The sequence below is a fragment of the Varanus komodoensis genome, unplaced genomic scaffold (assembly GCF_004798865.1).
Source record: "Varanus komodoensis strain SLA01 unplaced genomic scaffold, ASM479886v1 scaffold2, whole genome shotgun sequence".
NCBI classification, from domain to species: domain Eukaryota; kingdom Metazoa; phylum Chordata; class Lepidosauria; order Squamata; family Varanidae; genus Varanus; species Varanus komodoensis.
Window position 1 is genome coordinate 26,984,284 of NW_025335568.1, and position 20,956 is coordinate 27,005,239.

At 38.2% G+C, this 20,956-nt stretch overlaps 1 protein-coding gene across 1 annotated transcript; it reads left to right on the forward strand.

The window, feature by feature from the left end:
* The first annotated feature begins 840 nt into the window (after positions 1-840).
* On the forward strand, positions 841-20,811 carry METTL14 (methyltransferase 14, N6-adenosine-methyltransferase subunit). The gene is made up of 11 exons (XM_044428520.1): positions 841-957; positions 4,007-4,095; positions 5,768-5,855; positions 7,731-7,811; positions 8,336-8,423; positions 9,646-9,736; positions 10,638-10,779; positions 12,272-12,364; positions 13,648-13,764; positions 16,714-16,924; positions 18,368-20,811. The coding sequence occupies exons 1-11, from the start codon at positions 892-894 to the stop codon at positions 18,670-18,672; spliced, it is 1,371 nt and encodes a 456-aa protein (XP_044284455.1). The 5' UTR covers positions 841-891; the 3' UTR covers positions 18,673-20,811.
* Positions 20,812-20,956: the final 145 nt, after the last annotated feature.

A 20,956-nucleotide genomic window follows, 5' to 3' on the forward strand; every position in this document is an offset into this window, starting at 1 on the left:
TGAAAGCAAGAGGATTATGTAAGCTACGCCAAGTTCCCGGTAAGTAAAAAGGTGCTACATAAAGTGAATAAATAAAATCGAATTCCTGTTATTTACAGAGGTTGCATTGCTAAACTACATAATGCACTGAGAACCTTCTCTGGTCTCACTATGAACAACTTTTATCATTTCAGAAAGCACTAGATTCCTCCAGGATGGAATGGTTTTAGCATGTCTGACCACATTTCCAGGATCACTGGAGTAATAGTTAAGCAATCAAAGTGTCTGAAACACTTTGAGAACATGAATAGTGCTTAATAACGGCACTGCTGTAAACTGTCCCACGTCGTCTGTGACGGGACGGTATAGAAAAATTTTAAATAAATAAATAAAGGTGTAAAAGGAACTCTAAAGCTCTTTCCAGTAAAACAGAGAATTTGCCTTGCCTGCTTTGCTGAACAGTTGCGACAACAGAAAACAAATTATGGTATATATAAAAGGAAAGGCTGATGTGGCCACTTATCTTGGAAAATGTTTGAACCCTTTTGGGGGGAAAAAAAGCAATGGCATTTGAATACCAAAACCAGCGCGAAATGCTTTATATTCCTGACAGCTATTTTTAATGCATTGGCACGAACCTCCCATTAAACCCGCGACTCCGCTCCATTCTCACAACCAAGGAACACCCCCACGGACACCTTTCTCTTGCCCTCAGCAAGAATGGCCGCTCACATCTACCGGAACAGAAGCGGCCCCTACTTCTCCCTGTGTAACCAGTTGCACGTGTTCCCATGCGTGTGCCCACAGTCCTTACGTCGACGGTATCAGCCGGGGAGGAGACGGAAGTGTCGAGTTAAGTGCGCGCCGGCGGAGAGGCGGAGATTCCCTGCCTGGCGCGTCTGCTGGGTGAGGATGAATAGTCGCTTGCAGGAGATCAGAGAGCGGCAGAAATTGCGCCGGCAGCTCTTGGCCCAGCAGGTGGGGGACGATGGCGCGGCCGTTGGGAGCGGCCTGGGCCGTGGCGGCCGCGCGGCCGGTCTGCAGCATGGGGGGCGCCGCGCGTGCGTTTCCGTTCCCCGGGGGGAGGGGAGCCCCCTGCGCTGCTCCCTCGATAGGCGCCGTGATGAGCACTGGTGGGCTGCTGCCGCGTGAAACTCGGGTGGGAGCGCAGGGAGTGCTCCGTGACCCCCGCGGCGGGCTGCCGGCGCCTCCGTATCGCGGTGGAGAGGAAGGCTGGGATCATCTGCCGCTCAGTGGCGCCTCTGAATGTTTTTAGCAAAGGGAGTGAATTTCAGGGTTTGTGCAGCACCTTGCACTTTAATATATAATACACCTTGCAGCTGTTTACGTTTACTCTAAAACAAGGCCGGACGACTTGTGGCCCTGCAGATGTTTTGCTGTACATCTCCCGTTAGCTGTTGCCGGCATTGCCAAAAAAGAGGAGTGAGAGGAGTTGCAGGGCCAGACTTCTGGAGGAGTACAAGTTGCTGTCTGCCTGTGCCCGAAGAGAGTTACACATTCATGCAGAGCAGGTTGAAGGATGTCTTCTGTAAAACCCTTCCTCCAGATCATGATGCAAGTGTGGTGTGTTGGACTGGGGATCTAGGAGATCCGGGTTTTAGTTCCTACTCAACCATGCAGCTGGGTGACTATGGGCCAGCCATTCACTTTCAGCCTAACCTACCTCATGAGGTTGTTGGAGTGGAGAGGGACCAGAGACTATTAGGAGTAGGGGGCAACATATAAGTACATATTTAAATATGTAAACTGTGTTGTGTTCCTTACAAGAGGGAAAAAAGGTGGAATATATATGCAATGTAATAAAAATAGTTATAATAATGATACAATGAGCTGTGAGAGTCAGTATGGCCTGCATTTCACTGAATGAGAAGACAACAGTTTAAATTCTGGGCAAGTGCATACTCAGCTCAAGTGTCTTCTAGGGTCATTGGGAGGATAAAAGGGGAAATCATATATGCCATGCTCAGCTTTTTGGAGTAATGATAGGATAAAAAAACATAACAAAAATAATAACTAACCTATATTTCAAAGGCAATATGGTGGTACAGTGTATAATGCTGCCCAGCTACTGATGGTGAATCCAGAACATTAGCAAGAAATTCTGTTGGGCAGGCTGTTGTTCTCGGATATAATGTACATATGTGCATACTCTTTTAATGTAGCATATGGAGAGAAGGTTGGGTAGCTTTTTAAGGAATCGGTACTGATTCTGATGAAGTGCCCAAGACCTTGGTAAGAAATCTACAATACCCAGCCCATTCTCTTCATCTCACTATAGGACTTTTGCAAAGGGATGTGTATGTAATCCTAATGTATACATGTTGGCATTTTCCCTGCATATATGTAGGGACTTAGAGTCATGTTCTGAGACAGACGCCTACACAGAATTGCAGAAAAACAAAACTAAGAATCTGATTCTGAATTGTTAGCATTTGACTGTCTCACCTGTCACTTCTCTCAGGTTGTTGCTAAATTCTTCCTAGCTCCACGAGATTATAAAGGTACACAAGAATACTGCATCTCAGCCAGCCATATTTTCAGGGAATAAATGCAACCCATATAACTGAATTAGAGTCCTGAGGCATGGAGTAATAATATATTTCAGAGATAAGAACCAGAGTGCTTCTGAACCACTTCTTGGGCCCAGAGTCTTATTTGTTTGTATAGGGCTAGGTTATATACAGATCTTCCTGGAACACATGTGCTCCATCACCATTCAGAGAATTCTCTCACACATGCACACAGAGAGAGCGTGCGCGCGTGGACGGGGGAGGCACATGCCCTCTGTTTGTAATAAAAGCATTTACTGGAGGGTGTTTCATTTAAAAAAATGTTTCATACTGTGGAGATTACATTCTGAAATAAAAGTTTCTTAAAATAACAGTTAACTAACAATCCCTTTTCACTTTTTTAACAGCCTTCAAATCAGGTGACCTGATATAGTTTCCTGATGATATAAGTATGCTGTTTGAGTTGGATGTTGAACCTGTAGATCTGCTTCTCTTTATCATATTTTTAAAAGTTCCCCTACTGTGTCAGCTTTAGCAATAGCTTAGAATGTAATCTTATCCAGGTTTAGGCAGAGAAAGGTCTGGCTGAGGAATGCTGTTGCAGGATTTTTTTCTGATTAAACACATGCAGGATGGTGTTTCTAGAAACTACTTGAGATTTTATACCCACAGGGTTGTTGAAATGCAGGAATCTGAGGAAAAATACTAGCTCCTATCACTTTGCTTCATACTTGGGTAAAATGAGTACTATGATTACCATTTATCAAATGTACATAAGAGCAGACACATAAATCATGAAATTTGCTTTCTGTTGTATGAATAAGAAGACTGGAATATACTTTAAGGAAGATTAGTTGTTAAAATGCTGCTGGTCATTATCCTCTTACGTGGGGATAGCCCCCATTGAATTCTGTGTTATTTACCTCTGGGCTTGGGGCTGTATAGCTTTAGGTAGTAAGCATACTCAGTGCTTTTATTGGGCCTTTTCATAAGATAGTTTGTTCTGTGTAGATATTTCACTGGTTCAGCCTTGTTTTTAATCTCACCTGGTCACTGTAGTTGACAAGAAATTGTAGTTGACAAGCACATAGAATCCAGCAAGACAGGACCCAACAAGGCAGGCCATCTAAAATGGAAAAATGGTGGAGTAAATGAAGTAAAATATTTATTATAATCCAATGCATTTTGAATCCTAACAGTCCTTCATCAAAATAAACAGAATAAAGAAGTTCTATTTCTGATTTTTATACTGGCTCTTCAGCCTCCTGCACCCAGGGCATTTTTCCTTTGGACACACATTACATCAGTTGAATTTCACTACATGCACCGTGGCTTAAACAAAGTGTTTCCAAGAAAAAAAACAAAGGATGCTATCAAATACCTTTAGAAACAACTCTTCAGCTTGTTGTAAATGCAAATGCTATACCTAAGTTAAAGCTTTTACTAGCATTAATGTCTGCCTTTTTGTTAATGTCTGCCTTTTCCTCCTCTTCTAGTTGGGGGCTGAAAGTGCTGATAGTATCGGTGCAGTATTGAATAGTAAGGATGAGCAGAGAGAAATTGCTGAAACAAGGGAAACATGCAGGTTTGTATTAAAAGAGGTCTGTATTGCTCACAATGGGAGCATTTCTAGATGTTTCCTTAGGGGGTTGCATCAATTTTGTTTTGGACTAATGTAAATATTAGGAAACAGATCCCATAATTGGGGCAGAGGAGTGACAAATGACAAATAACACAATGTGTTCATTACTATTATGAACATAATTTATAAACATGTTTAAAGCTGTTTGTAAGTTCTCTAAGACACAATCTTAGACATGCTTAGGCAGAAAGAGTCCTACATGGCTGGCAGGGCATACTGGGAGCTCTACTTTTTAAAGTCTAAATGTGCATACAATTTCACTTTAAATGTTGGTGCCTGAATTTATACCATACCTATGGCAAACCTTTATGCCAAACAGGAGTTCCTTTGTACTGATGAATGTGATACCTGTAAAATAGGTACATTGTTATATTCAAAATATAATCAGTCTAGTTAATGGTAATTAATACATGACTATGTAGAAAAGTCAATGCATATATAATACCAAGCTATGCCTTAGTAAATAGAACAGGATCACAAAATACTGTTCCCTCTGAGCTAGTGGGTATTCACATAGGATAGGGAAGAACTTGTATGTGAATTTTTGCTAACATACCAGTTCAGTTAAGGAAGCAAAATAATCTCTTAACTTTCATCCATTATACTACTCTAATTCCCTTCAGAACTTTAGCCATGAATTAGCAGAAATAAATAGTCCTTGTGTAATCAGTGGAAGGACTGAGAGCCTGATTCAGTAGAGAGGGCTGTTAAAGAGACTACATCTGCAGTGCAGCAGAAAGGATGCTGCTTTACTGTTGTGATATGCCATGAAAGAAAAGATGGTGCCAAAGCCAATAAGATAGGAAACATTACAGAATCTTAAAGGCAGAAATAAGTGGAAGACTGTTCAAACCAATACTTTTATGAAATGTGTTAAGGCTAGATCAGTGATGGCGAACCTTTTACAGACCGAGTGCCCAAACTGCAACCCAAAACCCACTTATTTATCACAAAGTGCCAACACTGCAATAAAACCTGAATACTGAGGTTTTAGTTTAGAAAAAACAACTCATACATTAACATGTTTTGTCTTAAAAGAAAAACACAATAACAGAGCTTTCAATGATACAATCAGCTTTTTATTGAAATGTAAAAATTTGCATTTGGTGTGCTTTTGCACAATTAATGTGATCTTTGCTGTTGTATGCATGCTGATAATTTGTCAAATCTTGGCTCAAATATGCCAGAGGGACAGCACAACATTAAAAGAATCTCAGTTTCTTGATTAGAACATCTCTTTGCTAAATCTTAGATATTAACTTTCAGTAAGAAAACTCAAAGCTAAAATCTTGTGTTAATAAAAACAAATGTATTAAAACTCACAGCCAGTCCAAACAAATATATATATCCTTGGCTGCACACTGACTGGCCATGTGAAAGCTCAGACAAGCCACGACAATGAGTCACGGCTCTTGATGTCATCACCTAGCGCCAGTACTTCTTTCTGAGCATGCGCATGCCTGCTGTGCGCATTGTTATCCGATGCTTGGCTGCTAGGGCGATGCTGGGGTGACTTGGCTCACATGTCAACAGAGTGGGCTCTGTGTGCCCGCTGCGGCATGCGTGCCATAGATTCTCCACCACTGGGCTAGATTGTTATGCTTCACATTTCCAGGGCTGCTTATGATACATCTGCGCCAAATGCCAGACGCAAATTTCCAGATGAGGGAGAGGCTGACGAAGAAGAAATAGAAGAATATAAGGTAAGAGAATGATGAAACAATAGCTACTGTGTTTCCCTAAAAATAAGTCCAGGTCTTATATTAATTTTTGCTCCAAAACACGCTTATTTTCAGGTCTTATTTTTAGTTATGAAAGCTGTAAGATTCTTGCCCCAAGAGTCCTTCACGATTCCTTTCTTGTACTTGACGGAATAGCTCTTTCTTTTTGCAACCATCTTGCATTTTGCATCCATGCATTAAGGACATCCATTACACACATGATGCATTGATGTTATTCGTGCGTTATGTCTGTACTCTCATCATTTGGCAATAAGCCTCACATTCATCTGTTTACATAGGCCTTTACCTCTCGTCCAAAGGCGTCTGCTTCGGAATTTACAAATTATGATGTATATTATCATTTAAGTATTAACACCAATAATATTATTTATTTATATTTTATATATATTGACATTATTTTATAATTAAATACTACTGTGTTTCCCCATGCATTTGGCTGATGATCTTAACTAGGGCTTATTTTTTGGGGTAGGGCTTACATTAAGAGCATTCCAAAAAATCATGCTAGGGCTTATTTTCTGGTTAGGTCTTATTTTTGGGGAAACACGGTATTTATATAATGGAAATGCATGGTTCAGTCTTTCTAATGGAGATTCAATTATCTGTGGTGTTAGTTTGCAGGGGCATTTTAATAATACTAACATTTTCAGAGTACTTTGGAAATGCTTCTTTTAACATTCAAGACTGTTTTTTATAAAAGTGGTTTTATAGCCTTAGGTTCCTTGTTTCTCCTTGTTCCTTTTTGTTAAAATGTAATCTTGGTGCAAGAGCCAGGATTTTGCAGCTATCTCTGGGAGAAAAGCTATCTTGGTGCCTTAACAACATGGTACACCGATAAACACACAGCCACTTTATCTTGAAACCTTACATTGGCTCTCTAGTGAAATAAGCTGCTCTTGATGTAGGAAAAAATTGCTGGCATTTTATTTGGTATGACAGCTCCAAGTATGATGTGAAATAATAAGGAAAACCCAGTGTAGTGAAGTAAGAAGAACACTCTAGTTAAGAGTCAGAAAACTGTGCACAACCTATGGTGGTACACCTCATGTTAGGATGCGATAAATAATCTTTCTGTCTGCTAGGGAACAGGAGCTGAGTGGGGGTTTGTTTCCATTAACTTCTCATTTTCATCTAGTTTTTGCTTGCCAAGTTTCTGACTGGAGTTTCCAGACTTGTGTGTTTTCATTCTGCCTGTGTCAGGACTTTGCTTTAGATGAGGGGGTAGTGGGAGAAACACACATGCTTCTGGAAATGAACTGCCCGTGTCACCTGTGGAATCCTCCTAAAGTCTGGGTAGTTGTGTTCCCCCCCCAAGCTTGCTGCAAGAGTCTTGCATCCTCTGCAGTAGTCTTCTCTCAACCTAGTGTTGCCCATTTTGCCTGGACATGATAGGAATTGCAGTCCAAAACATCTGGTGGGCAACAAGTTGGGCAACTGGCTCACTCAACAGGAAGAGAACCACCATAATTAGAACCACCAGCTTTCCTTTAATTCACTTAATTCCCAATAGGTGGAAATCCCTCTGTTTGCATAGTATGAAATGTGTAAAAGTTTTTTTTCCTGGCTGTTTGACTTCTGGTCTCTCCTTTAAGGTAGCAGGATTAAAGTAAAGTACTGAGTGAAATGCAAGTGGTTCAGTAGCCTCAGTTATAACATAGAGAGGCATCAGATCTTGTTCTGTCTTCCCAAACTTGCATTGGAACTACTCATGATCTGCTGTTGCAGGAGGCTAATGTTCATAGACAACCCTCTTCTTCCTTCATTAAGAAGCCGAGTGATAATGAGAAGAGAAACATCCTATCTCTACATGCATATAAAATGTGCTTTATTCCAAAGGATGAAGTAGAGCTGCAGCAAGATGATGAGAATCTTCCATATGAAGAAGAAATTTACAAAGATTCCAGTACTTTTCTTAAGGTAACCAATTCATATATCTTAATGTTAACTCTTGTTTACTTTGAATTATTTTGCAGCTGAAATAAATGAAAATACATATTTAGAACCTGAACATTCATGTTGGAGTAGTAAAAGCTTTTCCATAAACATTTGTAAATAAATGTTAGGACATATGGCCAATTTCAAATACTAAAGCTGTAGCCTTACTGCTTTATTGTGGACAAGGCAAAAGGACTTGTCTAAGGAATGGTTGCTGACCTACTTGGGTAGCTGTCCACTTCGTGTCAGATGAATATTCAAAGTATTATAATAATATTTAACTTATATATTATTTGTTACAAAATATAACTGGATATTTTTTGTATTAGGAGGTTCTATACTCAGGCAAGCTAGAGTAGTAGATCTGAAGAATATCTGCAGATAATTGAGCCAAATCTTGTGCATAGACTCGAGATCTTCCATGTGCACATATCACTGTCAATTCAGTGTATCTATAATCTGTTTCATCTTACCAGTCTTTATTATTTGGTATTTTCCTTCCTTAGGGCACCCAGAGCTTAAATCCTCACAATGATTACTGCCAACACTTTGTGGATACTGGACACAGGCCTCAAAACTTCATCAGAGATGTGGGTATGTTTGAATAACATGACTAAATTAACTGAAGTATTTCATGTTTCATGCATGGCTTCTGTATGTGGCTTGCAAGCGATTTTCCAATCAACTAAATGAGTGATACCTTTGCAATATTAAAATGTTTACTCAAATCTGAATAATAACTGAATTTTATATTTTCAAAAGTAGGGAATCAGCCATTACATGTTTCTCCCAACAGTCCTTGGTGAAAAACTGAAATCTGCATTGCTCCTAGTTAAAGCCTAATCTGTGTAACATGCATTATTCCCTAGCAAAGGCTAATCCCGTGCACCTCCTTCTCTAGTGTAGACTTCAACATTGCGAGCCTTTTTTCCTCCTCTCCCTCCTCATTTAGTAACACTGGCTGGTGATGAGATCTTGAACATTTGCCTACAATTACGCATTTCTGTTTTTTCCTAATGAAAGTATTATCTGAGTGTGGATTTTGGAAATTTTCTTGGGGACAGCATAATTGATTTGCAATTATTTTTGATTTCTGATTTTTTAAAAAAAATCTTGTCGTAGGAAAAGCATCTTATTTGCATCTGTCTTCTGCATACAGTGTATCTTTTTGCTGTATGAATTCTTTTTCAGAAATTAAAAAAGCTTCGTATTTTTATAGAACAGGCACATTGTGATGGGGCTGTTATGCTCAACAGGTGCAAAATGCTGTAATTCCTTCAAGAATGTTATGCACAGAAAGCAACATTTTTATTTAGGCAACCTTTTGCCTATTAATCTAAAGACCGTTCAGTTAGACAGTTGTGAAAAGGCATTAAGCACTCATTTTCAGAAATTCTGAATAAGTTTCTTGAAAATATTGTGCATCAAACATACTGATTACTTGATCATAAAGCATGCAGGGGCTTGCAGTGCAACATCAGTCCACAGTACAAGTGTTTTTATTTATCATCCTTATTAAAGAGTAATACAAGCATACAGTTAAAATTATTTTTCAAAAGAGAACTGTTATAGGCTATTCTAAGGTTGCATGTGTCGTAGTTACAGAAGTTGTTTGTTTACTGCAAGTGCTAGTGATTGGGTGTTAACATACTTGTATCATGAGCTTGGCTAAATTGTGAGTGTTGAGCTCACATCCTAATGAAAGGAAACAGTCTGTCTGAGAGGGTCGATCATATATATTGGGCATCTTTCCCTGTGACCACCTGTCTGTGCAGTTTGCATTCTGTAGTATGAAACTGTAATATTTTCCCCATAGGCTTAGCAGACAGGTTTGAAGAATATCCAAAGCTTCGGGAGCTTATCAGGCTGAAGGATGAGCTAATATCTAAATCCAACACTCCCCCTATGTAAGTACATTTAATGGATCAGATTCTTTTCTCTAGACTGGCTTAACATTAGCTGACTGCTAAGTAAGATTCATTCTTTAGACACCTGTTTAAGATTTACATGTTCTATTTTGGGTTGTATTTGTAAAATAAGCAATGTGGACTTCAAAGGAATCTCTCCATTTTGTTATGGTTATTTAATTTGGTATCTTAATTGCTGTGTTTAAAGCAGACTTTCTTAACAGATGGTAATAGCTTTTGAAAGTTTCCCCCATTTTCTACCCTTTTACAATTTGCAAATAAGTAGAGTCAGCCAGTCCTGAATTGAAACTGATCAATAAAAGTCAGTAGGAGACGATAAGTCACCATTCCAGTGAGCTATAGTAAGAATTGTTTTATTGTTGCAGTATTTCGTAAAGCAATTATATTAATTATCTAATTAATTTTCTTGGAGAAAGTGCACAGAAATTTTACTGAACAGAATTTTGGAGTAAATTAGGAAATTGACTTTAACATTTAATTTAGTATCTGCAAATTTCAAAAGGCACTGTTCGCAACCTGCTTTTTGCTCTAACAATTATTACTACATTGCATTTATATTGTTTAATGATGTCCAGTTTTATAGCAATATTTGTAAACTTTAATACTAGGATAATTGTGGTCCGATTAGTTTTTAGACATCATTTTCTGTGTCCTCAGAACACGTTTGGTGATCAGTTATTGTTAGGGCTATTTTGCAAATTTCTTCAGTGTTGCAGGCTCCTTCAGAGTGTATTGTTGCTTGTATATATGTAAATAAGAAATACTTTTGTCTTGCACCAAATTTTTCATAATATCTATTTCCTTGTTAAATCAAGAGCACTGAGAAAGTATTAGCACAGAAAACACTGCACTGAATTTTACTTTTCACTTCTATGGATAGGTATCTACAAGCTGACCTAGAGGCTTTTGATCTCCGTGAACTCAAGTCCAAGTTTGATGTGATTCTTTTGGAACCGCCACTAGAAGAATACTACAGGGAGACTGGTATTACAGCTAATGAGAAGTGCTGGACTTGGGATGATGTAAGTTCTGTAAAGGAATGACATTAAGAGTGCAATTTGTGCATATTTACAAAGAACCAAACCCTCTAACTCCCAGCATGTTCCAGCCAGTGCCTGAGAGGTAGTGCTTTTGTGATTTCTTGAGTTATTCCAGAGGTCTTCTCATGAGGAAAATTATGTTCAGGGAAGATCACATCTGATCCAGTGGCTCTAGTTCGGGCTAGGAAAGCCCTCTGAGCATGTTGAGAGCCTCTGTCAGTTGGTGCAGATGCTAAAATTGAAGTCGTTGGAAATGCTAAAATTGGCTTGGTATAAGGCAGCTTCCTCTGTCCTGCCCTGCTGTTATTCTTGTCATTTATGTCATTTCTATAGAGAGCCAAAGCTCTCATTGCAGTTTTATGTTAAGTGGGGATGATCTTCAAAGCAGGAAAGGTGAATGATACTTTTTTTTTAACCATGGGCCCATGGTAGTTTCAACATTTAACTAATATGCAAGCTGGAAAGGGGGCATTAGCCACCAGTCACCTATTGTAATGAATGGATTTAAAAGTAACCAGGCAATTATGAGACTGATAATGGTTAGTGAAGGCTGTCATGTAGTGCAAAAGTAAACCAGGACAGCACTTTCCTTACCTTTCTTCGGTGTAACAAATCAAATTGGATTATTTGGGGAAGAATCAGACTTTTCTGTTTTTTCAATCCTAGTTTATGGGTGAATAGACCATATTCCTCATTTAAAAGAACAGTTGTGAATACGTATATAAACATAAACAAACTACTGCAGTATTTGATACCAGCAGGGAGAACTCTGAGATATATGATTTATAGGTGTGTATTCTAGAAGCAGTTTAGTATGGATTATGAATTTTATTCTGTCTCAGAGCCTCATTGATTGACGCTACCAGTCTTCCTTGTGGTACTGAAATAATCATGTTAATTAGTAACATAGGAATAATCCTTTCTGCTTGTAGGTATCTGTAGCTTACCACATTCCATGCATCTTTCACCTCTAGAATTTTTTTCATATGGCTCTGTTCTAACACATGCTTTCCCTGAAGATGGAAATAAGAGATGATTATTTAATGGACAGTATAATAGTTTAATAGATAGGATCAATACTTACATGTTATATCATGTGTTTTGAGAAGGAGTGACCGCATAATGAAAGCATCTTTGTACTTGAATAGTTGATAAATGGCACTAAACTGAAATACTTTAGTCACATGGGAATTGATACATACCCTTGGAAATTAAAAATGTTTGTTTTATATAGATATAAATGTTAATGAAGTCAGTAAAAATCACAATATAATTTTGGTTTATTCATTTGGACTAAAACTGAATATTTTCATTGACATATTTTTACTTTCATTTCAGTCAAGAACAAATATGTGAAACATAGAGTGGGGAATTTTAGGAAAGTGGCTTATTTGTAAGACTGCTTATAAAGATGAACATTTGTGATATTTCTAGTGCCTCTGAATCAGTTGTACATATTTTCTGCCCTTTGTAGATTATGAAACTAGACATTGAAGAAATTGCTGCCCCACGATCGTTTGTCTTTCTTTGGTGTGGTTCTGGGGAAGGCCTGGATCTTGGCAGAGTGGTAATATGATACTCTCTACCTGACACTGAACTGCATAATTACTCAGAACTTATAGGGTCTGAATAGGGTCTAGCCTATTCAGTTACTCATGAGTAACCCCAACATGAAAGCAGGGCCCCACCTAATAGCTCTGTCCCTGATTTCACACATGGCAAATAGCTGTTGCTTTTGGTGTTTGCATTTACCTGGCAAGCACATCAAGAAGAAGGCTTTCATTTGTTCAGAATATAAAGGCTGCCTCCCTACAGGCATTTGCACTGTCTATATGGATACCAGGAGAAGGCATTCTTGGTGTAGCCCCGATCCCTGCCTGCGTATTGGGATGAGTATAACATCTGAACATGGATTCTGATTTTGACAATTTAAAGTGCAGATGATCTTTTACTGTTCTTCTAGTAACAGGTTAAGATAGATATAAAATAATTTAAATATTAATCCTGATTTTCTAGATGAACACCTGTGAAAAACAACTGCACTTTGTAATATAGATTTTTTATAACTTCTCCAGAATTAGGGTACCTTATGCTGGTAGACTATTCTACTTTTGTTGAATAAGTCAATGCAAGCTCTCATATCCTAAATACTATTTTTCCCATGTAATCTTTTTTTTTTACCCATTGGCAGTGTTTGATATCAGACAGCAGGCACATTCCTGTTTCAGTTTTTGTATTAATAGGACTGTAAAGGTACATAATTCAGTAAAGCTGCATACCTACACACACAGGTTAGTAATCCCCATTAAACACAGTGGAAATGGCAGTGTGCACAGTGCTAACCTGATAATGCAGCTACACAGTGGTAGGAAACATGAAGGTGATGGTGTGATGTGTTTGCTACTTACATGAGAAGATGCAGTGCTGGAATCATGTTTAACAGAGTAGCATCCAAATAATAGCAGTTGAGATTTCAATGGAGGCTGATATAGACTTTTCTTAATGCAGCCATTACTTTAAAACTTGGAGTTTTAACATTATAAAAGTGGTAAGTTTTTTGACACATTGGAGTGGATTTAGGCATTTTGGTTAATTTCTGAAAGCAGAGCTTCCTGTGAGCATTGCTTATGAAAGATGCCTCTGCTCAAAACTTAGAGGCTCCCTCTGCTCTACAGTACAACTCATTCCAGTCAGCAGGGTCACCTGAACCTTTCTGTAGCATTTCAGAAAGGAGGGGTGCAGAAGGCTGTTTTTGTCAGTCTTATTGCATGTATCTACATCTGGATTCACCTCATGGCTCCTTTCATACATTAGACAAAGTTCCTGCCTTATTTTGTTGAAATGTTTCAGTGTTTGCGCAAATGGGGTTATCGAAGATGTGAAGATATCTGCTGGATTAAAACCAATAAAAACAATCCTGGGAAGACAAAGACTCTGGACCCTAAGGCTGTCTTTCAAAGAACAAAGGTACAGCTTTGGCTGAAATTCTTTCTACTCACTCTCTTTGCTATATCAGTAGATCTTAAAACAACAACAACAGATGTTTGTAGCTGTTTTAGTTTATGGAAAACAGTTGCAGAGCAACTGACTTGCTTTCTTTCAAATATGAGTTCATATGATAATGATTTTAGAAAATGAGTGACTTCAGTTTAACATTTGTGGAATCTTCTCTCAGCTGAATAAATATTGAAGTCTCCTCTGTCTGCATCCAACACTTTATGAACTTCTTCTGAAAAACTTTGAATGCTCTTATTCACTCAGTCTTATTGAAATGCAGATCATATAGAGCTTCATAGAAATACTTTACCCTTCTGTCACCCATTAGCGAGATGATGGAAGAGGAGTAGAATGCCTTGTATAGTTTCTTTGTGCCAATCTATTGCTATAGTTGGGAATGCAACGTGATTGACTTCATTTTGTTAACTATTTAAGACCACTTCATTGAAATGTAAATCAAATATGTTGTGAGCAACAATGCGGCAAAGGGTCATCCTTCTGGTTTTGGGATTGTGATCCCTTCTCTACAAACCTCAATGCATTCTCTACTGGAGCTACACCAGTTGCTTAGACAACTCTCATTCTTCCTAGCGCAGTCATTCTGGAGAAGAGTAGGTGTTTACAAATCACTTTTTATTTGATGGAATGCCATTAGGGAATCATAACATTGAGAAATGAATTTAGTGTATGACTAATTACACGAAGCTCACAGTCCTTGGAAAATACTATTAGGCCTGCCTGATTTTTTCCCCAAAAAAGTAGCTTTAGTTTAGGGCTTTACTATATGTTACATAAGGGAAAACCTCATGGGTGCTTTCTTTGGGAAAAGAAGCTGCATATGGCAGCGATTGGGGCATCTTTAAGCATCTTCCTCAGCTATGTCTTTTATACCCCAGGTTGCTTCTTACTGAGATAACTTTTTCCTTACAATAACAGCATCAGATTTTTGTTGTGCATGCATATAATGTAATTAAGTCATTTTTTTCTTTTGATATTTTCTCTCTTGCTAGCAGCACTATTCATTTGCATTTATGCTCAAACTAGTGCAGAACTAACTGTATTTTAATAGTATTTTCACAAATACTGAACTGGTGATTAGTAATAGATTTCTTTTTTATGGATGGTCAGCTGTGCATAGAACAAAGTTGTGGAGAAATTTGTTGACTCCTATGAAACAGCATGGTCAAATGAGCCTGCCAGCATTTCTCTGGCATTCCTACAATATGCATTTATGATGCATTGGTGGTCTCAAATGGAAGGCGGAAGATGGTGGAACCCAACACTTCCAGTTTATACCTTCTCTGCTTGCGTGTCTGGAGGCAATTCTTGCTCATTAACTGTACTGCCTCTGCCTGATCAGTGGTTATTATAGGCCTCATGTGACATCTTACAACATACATTATTTTATTTGTAATCTTTAATTTCCAGTTTTTCCCTGGTGACTTGCTTAGTGGCCTTGAGTATGACCTCAGGGTTTTTTTTTTTTTTTCATTTTAATACAGTACTCGCATTGATTTAAATCAGTACGTCATTTGTGTAAACAACACTTATGTAAGTGTTATAACAGTGGTGGCTGCACTGCAGAATTGGAGTCTGTGTCTGAATGGTCCAAGTGGTCATGTATTTCCTTTAAAAAAAAAAAAATCGAAGCTCCTATATCTTGTGCCAAGGATCTGGAAATGATTCATTCCTTTCTGTAATTTTGTGAAAACCATCTGTTGACTTCAGTAAATCAGCATTTCATGAACCAGGGAAAATTTGCCATTTGGGGATCATTCTTCCAAACCAAATTACCCTGCACAACCCATAAATAATCTTATATCATTCTACTTGTGTATGGACCTTAGGAGTTGCTTACATTGATCTTTACTCTTAATTTTTTAAAAAGGCACTGCTTGTATTTCATTGTTTCATACACACTGGGCCATTCTCATGATTACCTGTGCTAGCTAGCTAGCTAGCTAGCTAGCTTGCTTGCTTGCTTGCTTGCTTGCTTGCTTGCTTGCTTGCTTTATTATTTATTTATCTATCTATCTATCTATCTATCTATCTATCTATCTATTTATTTATTTAGAAAATTTCTAGACCGCCCCATTCGCCGAAGCCTCGGGGCAGCTTACAAATAAATAAAATACACAAATAACAATATAAAATACATGTAACTGTATAAAATAAGTTGCCCTGGCTAAAAAAGTTTAAAATAAAAATAACATTCACAATTAAAAACAATTAAAATGATGCTTGAATAAAAAGGTCTTCGGCCTGGCGCCGAAAAACAAATAACGATGGCGCCAGGCGGACCTCTCTGGGGAGCGCGTTCTATAGCTTAGTGGAACTGCAGTGAACCTTTCTAGAAAATGTAGCTTTGTGGAACAAAGCTCTATATAAATGGAACTATTAAGATATTTTTGGAAATTCCCTGTTTCCACCAAACTATATTGTAAATACATACTAAAATAAGAATGGTAAGTAACCATCATTTACAGCATAGAAATAATGTGTACCTTTTCTAGAGAACCTGTAAAGATGCAAAGTAATCAAGACCCTCTAAAGCAAATGAATCAGGAAACATAAATTCAGAAATTTAAATCTCAGGAGCCTAGTTCTGGAAAAGAATAATGGTGAAGAGGAAAGGGTTTAAAAAAGAAAAAGCTCCCACTGTAGCATTCCAATGTAGATTGAAGATCCTGGCCTTACTCTAGAGTAAAAAAGGAAAATATCATAGTTGCTAGCTATTTTTAAAGTACTGTTAGCTGTGTTACTGTATTAATGTCTGGCTAGTTGTTTAACTGGGTCTTCAAAAATTACAACAGTCTCTTCTTTCTCATTCAGTTATACATATGTAATCATGCCTCTCCTTTCTATTTTTATTTTGTCTGAGAAGCTTCCTAAAACTAATTTTTTGTTTGCTTCTGTTAGGAACACTGCCTCATGGGCATTAAAGGAACAGTCCGCCGTAGTACAGATGGGGACTTTATCCATGCTAATGTTGATATTGACTTAATTATTACAGAAGAGCCAGAAATTGGCAACATAGAGAAACCTGTGGAAATATTTCACATCATTGAACATTTTTGTCTTGGAAGAAGACGGCTTCATCTCTTTGGCCGAGACAGTACAATTCGACCAGGTTAGTACTTGTCTAGTCTGCTATTTAATCATTTCAGAGTCTGCACAGAAGAGAAGAAACTTGCATAAGCATAATGGCAGTGCAGGAGGTTGTAGGGGTGTAGCTGTGCTAGTCTGTAGCAGCAACACACACAATCCACTTTGATTCCTCAGGCTGATTTATTAGAGTTAGGGTCCTGCTTGCCTGGAGTGAGAGCATGAAAAAGAAATGGGTGTTAAGGCACACTGGAAGGTAATCTGGTATATGAACTTAACAATGCGAATGTAACCAGTAAATTTCTGATATCTGAGGCTGTGAAATGTGAATGTAAATAATTGTTTGTGTTTGGAGCATCAAAGCATAAATGCTAATAATTGCTGTTAGTCATGGAAAGATCATTATTGCACAGCTTTTCATTTAACTGCCTTTTGAACTAGGATTCTTTTTAAGTATAACAAATTTAAAGCTGGAGAGTACTGCAAGGCTGAAATGGTTTTCTGATTTCATTGCTAATTAGGTTGATCCTGAAGGTTTGAGGAATGTTGTATACTGCCTTGGAATAGAGAAGTTAGACTTGGTGATGCTCTGCCCCATTCCAGCTGATTTGTTCAATGAGTTTCAGAGAAACACGTTTTAAATCTATCTGCCATTCTGTTTCATCTTGGTTCTAAACAGTTTCATTAGCTTAACCAATCTGAGTGCTGAAGAGCAATTTCCAGGATCTGCTCTGAAACTATTCAGGAAGAGCAACAAAAATTGCTGCTGCTCTTCATGATCTTGCCCATGCTGCTCCCAGTGACCGCTTCTCCACTGATCTGCAAACAGCATTTTTTAGCAACCATCACTTACTTTCTCCTTGTTTCGGCCCTTAAAATTGCACAGATAGTTCATAATTTTTATTATTGTTATTCCAGTCCATTGCAATTACGCAGCAGCACAATGGTAGCTGGTTGTTGTGTTGTCTTGCCTAGTCCTAGTCTTAACTAGACTTAACTAGTCTAGTTAACTTAACTTTACTAGTTCTTTTTTTGGAACTGTCAGGAACATTTGCAGTTTATTGTTAACTATGGGTTGTTTAACCCCAAAACAATCCAGAGTGTCCCAGTTCAGGTTAGACATCAGGTTAACAACCTATAGATGGAGCAATTGTATGTTGCTAACTGAAAGCAGTAGTGAGATGCATATTGGTGACAATGCTCTTATTTGCTCCTGCTAATGCTTGACAACCCGTGATTTAAACAATCCGTAGCTTGTTAGATTAGGCCAGTTCATAGACTTTTCAGCAATGACAGTTCATATTATTTCTTTAGCATCTTATTGCTAAGCCTAGTAGTAATTAATTGCTAATAAATTTTGTATCTATGCCCATACGATGCATATAGCAAGGCACTATCCCAGTTTACAAATAGTGAATGCATAAAACTTTGTGTGGATCTCACACTTTCCTTCTGTTTATTTTCTTAGGCTGGCTAACTGTGGGACCCACACTCACGAACAGTAATTTCAATGCAGAAACCTACACATCCTACTTCACAGCTCCAAATTCCCACCTCACTGGATGTACAGAAGAAATTGAGAGACTTCGACCTAAATCACCACCACCGAAAGATCGAGGGGGTGGAGCACCAAGGGGTGGAGGAAGAGGTGGAACTTCAGCTGGCCGTGGAGAAAGAGGCAGAGAGAGAAATAGAACTAATTTCCGGGGGGATAGGGGAGGGTTTCGGGGAGGGCGGGGGGGTACTCATCGGGGAGGCTTCCCTCCTCGCTGAATGCATCCAAGTCTTATTTTTGCCTTTCCTTAATTCCACAATGTCCCCCTTTCTAAAGTATTAGCTCTGCTGTTTTACTTATTAGCCGTTTACTTCCATTTTTTATAGTGCATGTTGTGTGAACCAACCCCCAGATATAGTGCGTCTTTTTCCTTGACAAACAATATCCTCTTCACTAAGGTTAAAGTCAAAACAGAGGCACATTGAGATTGTTTCACGGGACTTGAAGTTTCATCTGCTTGGCACTTTTCCTTAAAACATAGCAAAACAAAACATAGAATACTTCTCATACACACTGAATAAAATTTTCTACTTGTCCTTTTAAACATTTCTTCACAGGCCTAAAGAAATGCAAATGTTTCCTGTTGCAATAATAGAAAATAGGTGCTGGTGATAAAGAAACGATGATTATTTTGACATTTCATCAACTTAAGACTAGTTTATAATATTAATTATTTTTGTTCATTTGTAAAAGGTGGCTGATCTTGAGAATGTAATAGTTCATAGATAGCACAAAGATGCTATTATCAATATTTTGTTCACACCTGACATCTGCATAACACTGTATACTGTCCAAATAGCGTACAGGTGGGCAACACATATGCCTCTTCTCAATTTCACCAGTGCTGAAATTATTCTACTTGCAGCAATCACAATAATTTTTCAGGTAAAGTGCACAGTGACAGTGTATCTTATTTATAGGCAGAATAATTGTTTCTGGATGTTGATTTCTGCTTGGAAATGAAATACACTTATCCCACATGCCTGGTTTTCTTGTGAAATGGTCACAATTTTCACTGCTATCACAGTGAATTCAGAAGCAATGGAGTATGGCCTCCAGGGGGTTTTGGTGAGGGCAGCGTGGTCCCTTGGTGCATGGCACTGGCATAGTACATTTCAGCTGTTCTTCAAATTGCAAAATTATTGTGTCTCCTTAAAAGAAAAAAAAGCTGAATGCTTGATTAATACCCATCACAACTTACCATGTTCACTGAATTAAAAAAAAGTTCAGTTTATTTCAAAAAGGCTCAAACAGATTTTTATATTAATATATTTCCTTAAACATAAGCACCATTGAGCTTAGAGAAATTCGAGTATATGTTTAACCATTAATGCCATTGTGATTTAGAAATGCCCAACTTTGTCTGAATTGTGCTGTAAATATAGTGATAGCCAAAAGAATGCAAGAAAATTATTTGTAGAATGCTGCTTGTAAAGACAAACATGTTCATTGTTAGAGCAGCCAGAAGCACTGTTCCATATGTAAATACTAGGGAGAAGCGTGGCTTGTTTTTGCTTTAGTTTGAATTTTGTTTTTCTTAAAAGAGCTGTTTGTGAATTGGTTATATACAGTGATATCCACTCAAATGTTGGCCATTCTAGTCTGGTGAACTCTGACAAGGAAATCTTAAGTACTGAACTTCAGCTCAGAATCTTTTGTACTTTGGTTCCTAGATGCCAGCTTTTAAATATCCTTTTTAAGTGAAAACAATGGAATTTATTTTACTATTTTTGATAAACATTATTTTATTGGAGATCTGCCTTTATTTAAATGTAGATAGAGTACTTGCTTAATAACCAGATTCCTGCTTATCAATTTCCGCCTTTACAGTTAGGGTGTCATCTTGTGCTCTCTGATAGCCATAGGAACATTTGGAGCCCCAGCTTTGCTCTAGGGAAAGTGCTCTGAATTTAGAGTGCTCTCCCTCTGCCCTTGCAGTTAGCATGGTTCTTTTTGTGCTGACTATACCTCTGAGTCACAAGTGTGGCTTTGGAGCTGGCACTGCCGGGAGGGTTCCTGGGGACAGGAGGAACAAGGTGCTATTGGGGTGTAAGGAATCCCAGTGGTGCCTTGTCTCTTTTCCTGACTAGTAGGGACAAAACTGAAATGGCCAAAATCAGCCAAATATTTTGGACAGCATGGAACACAGCACCTCCATGCTCTTCTCGCTTTTCTATGCCTGTAATCCTCTGAACATGCAGAGAGATGGGCAGCCATGTCAGAAACAATTTATATGCTCAAAATTTGAGCTTTATGAACTAATGGTTACTGTTCATATATCATCAGCCTTTTTGTTTCTGTATTTCTGTAAACATGATTGTGAGAGGAAATAAATTACCTCAGCTTCTTTGCTCTTCCCTTGCTAAGCTTTGTGATAGAATTTGTGACTAAGGCGAGCACTTTCAAACCCCAATAGTCTCAAATGTCAGTACATCATTTACATGTAATTCCTTAGCATGAATTTTGTTCAGATCAAGTTGAACATCCCTACTAGTGTGGATG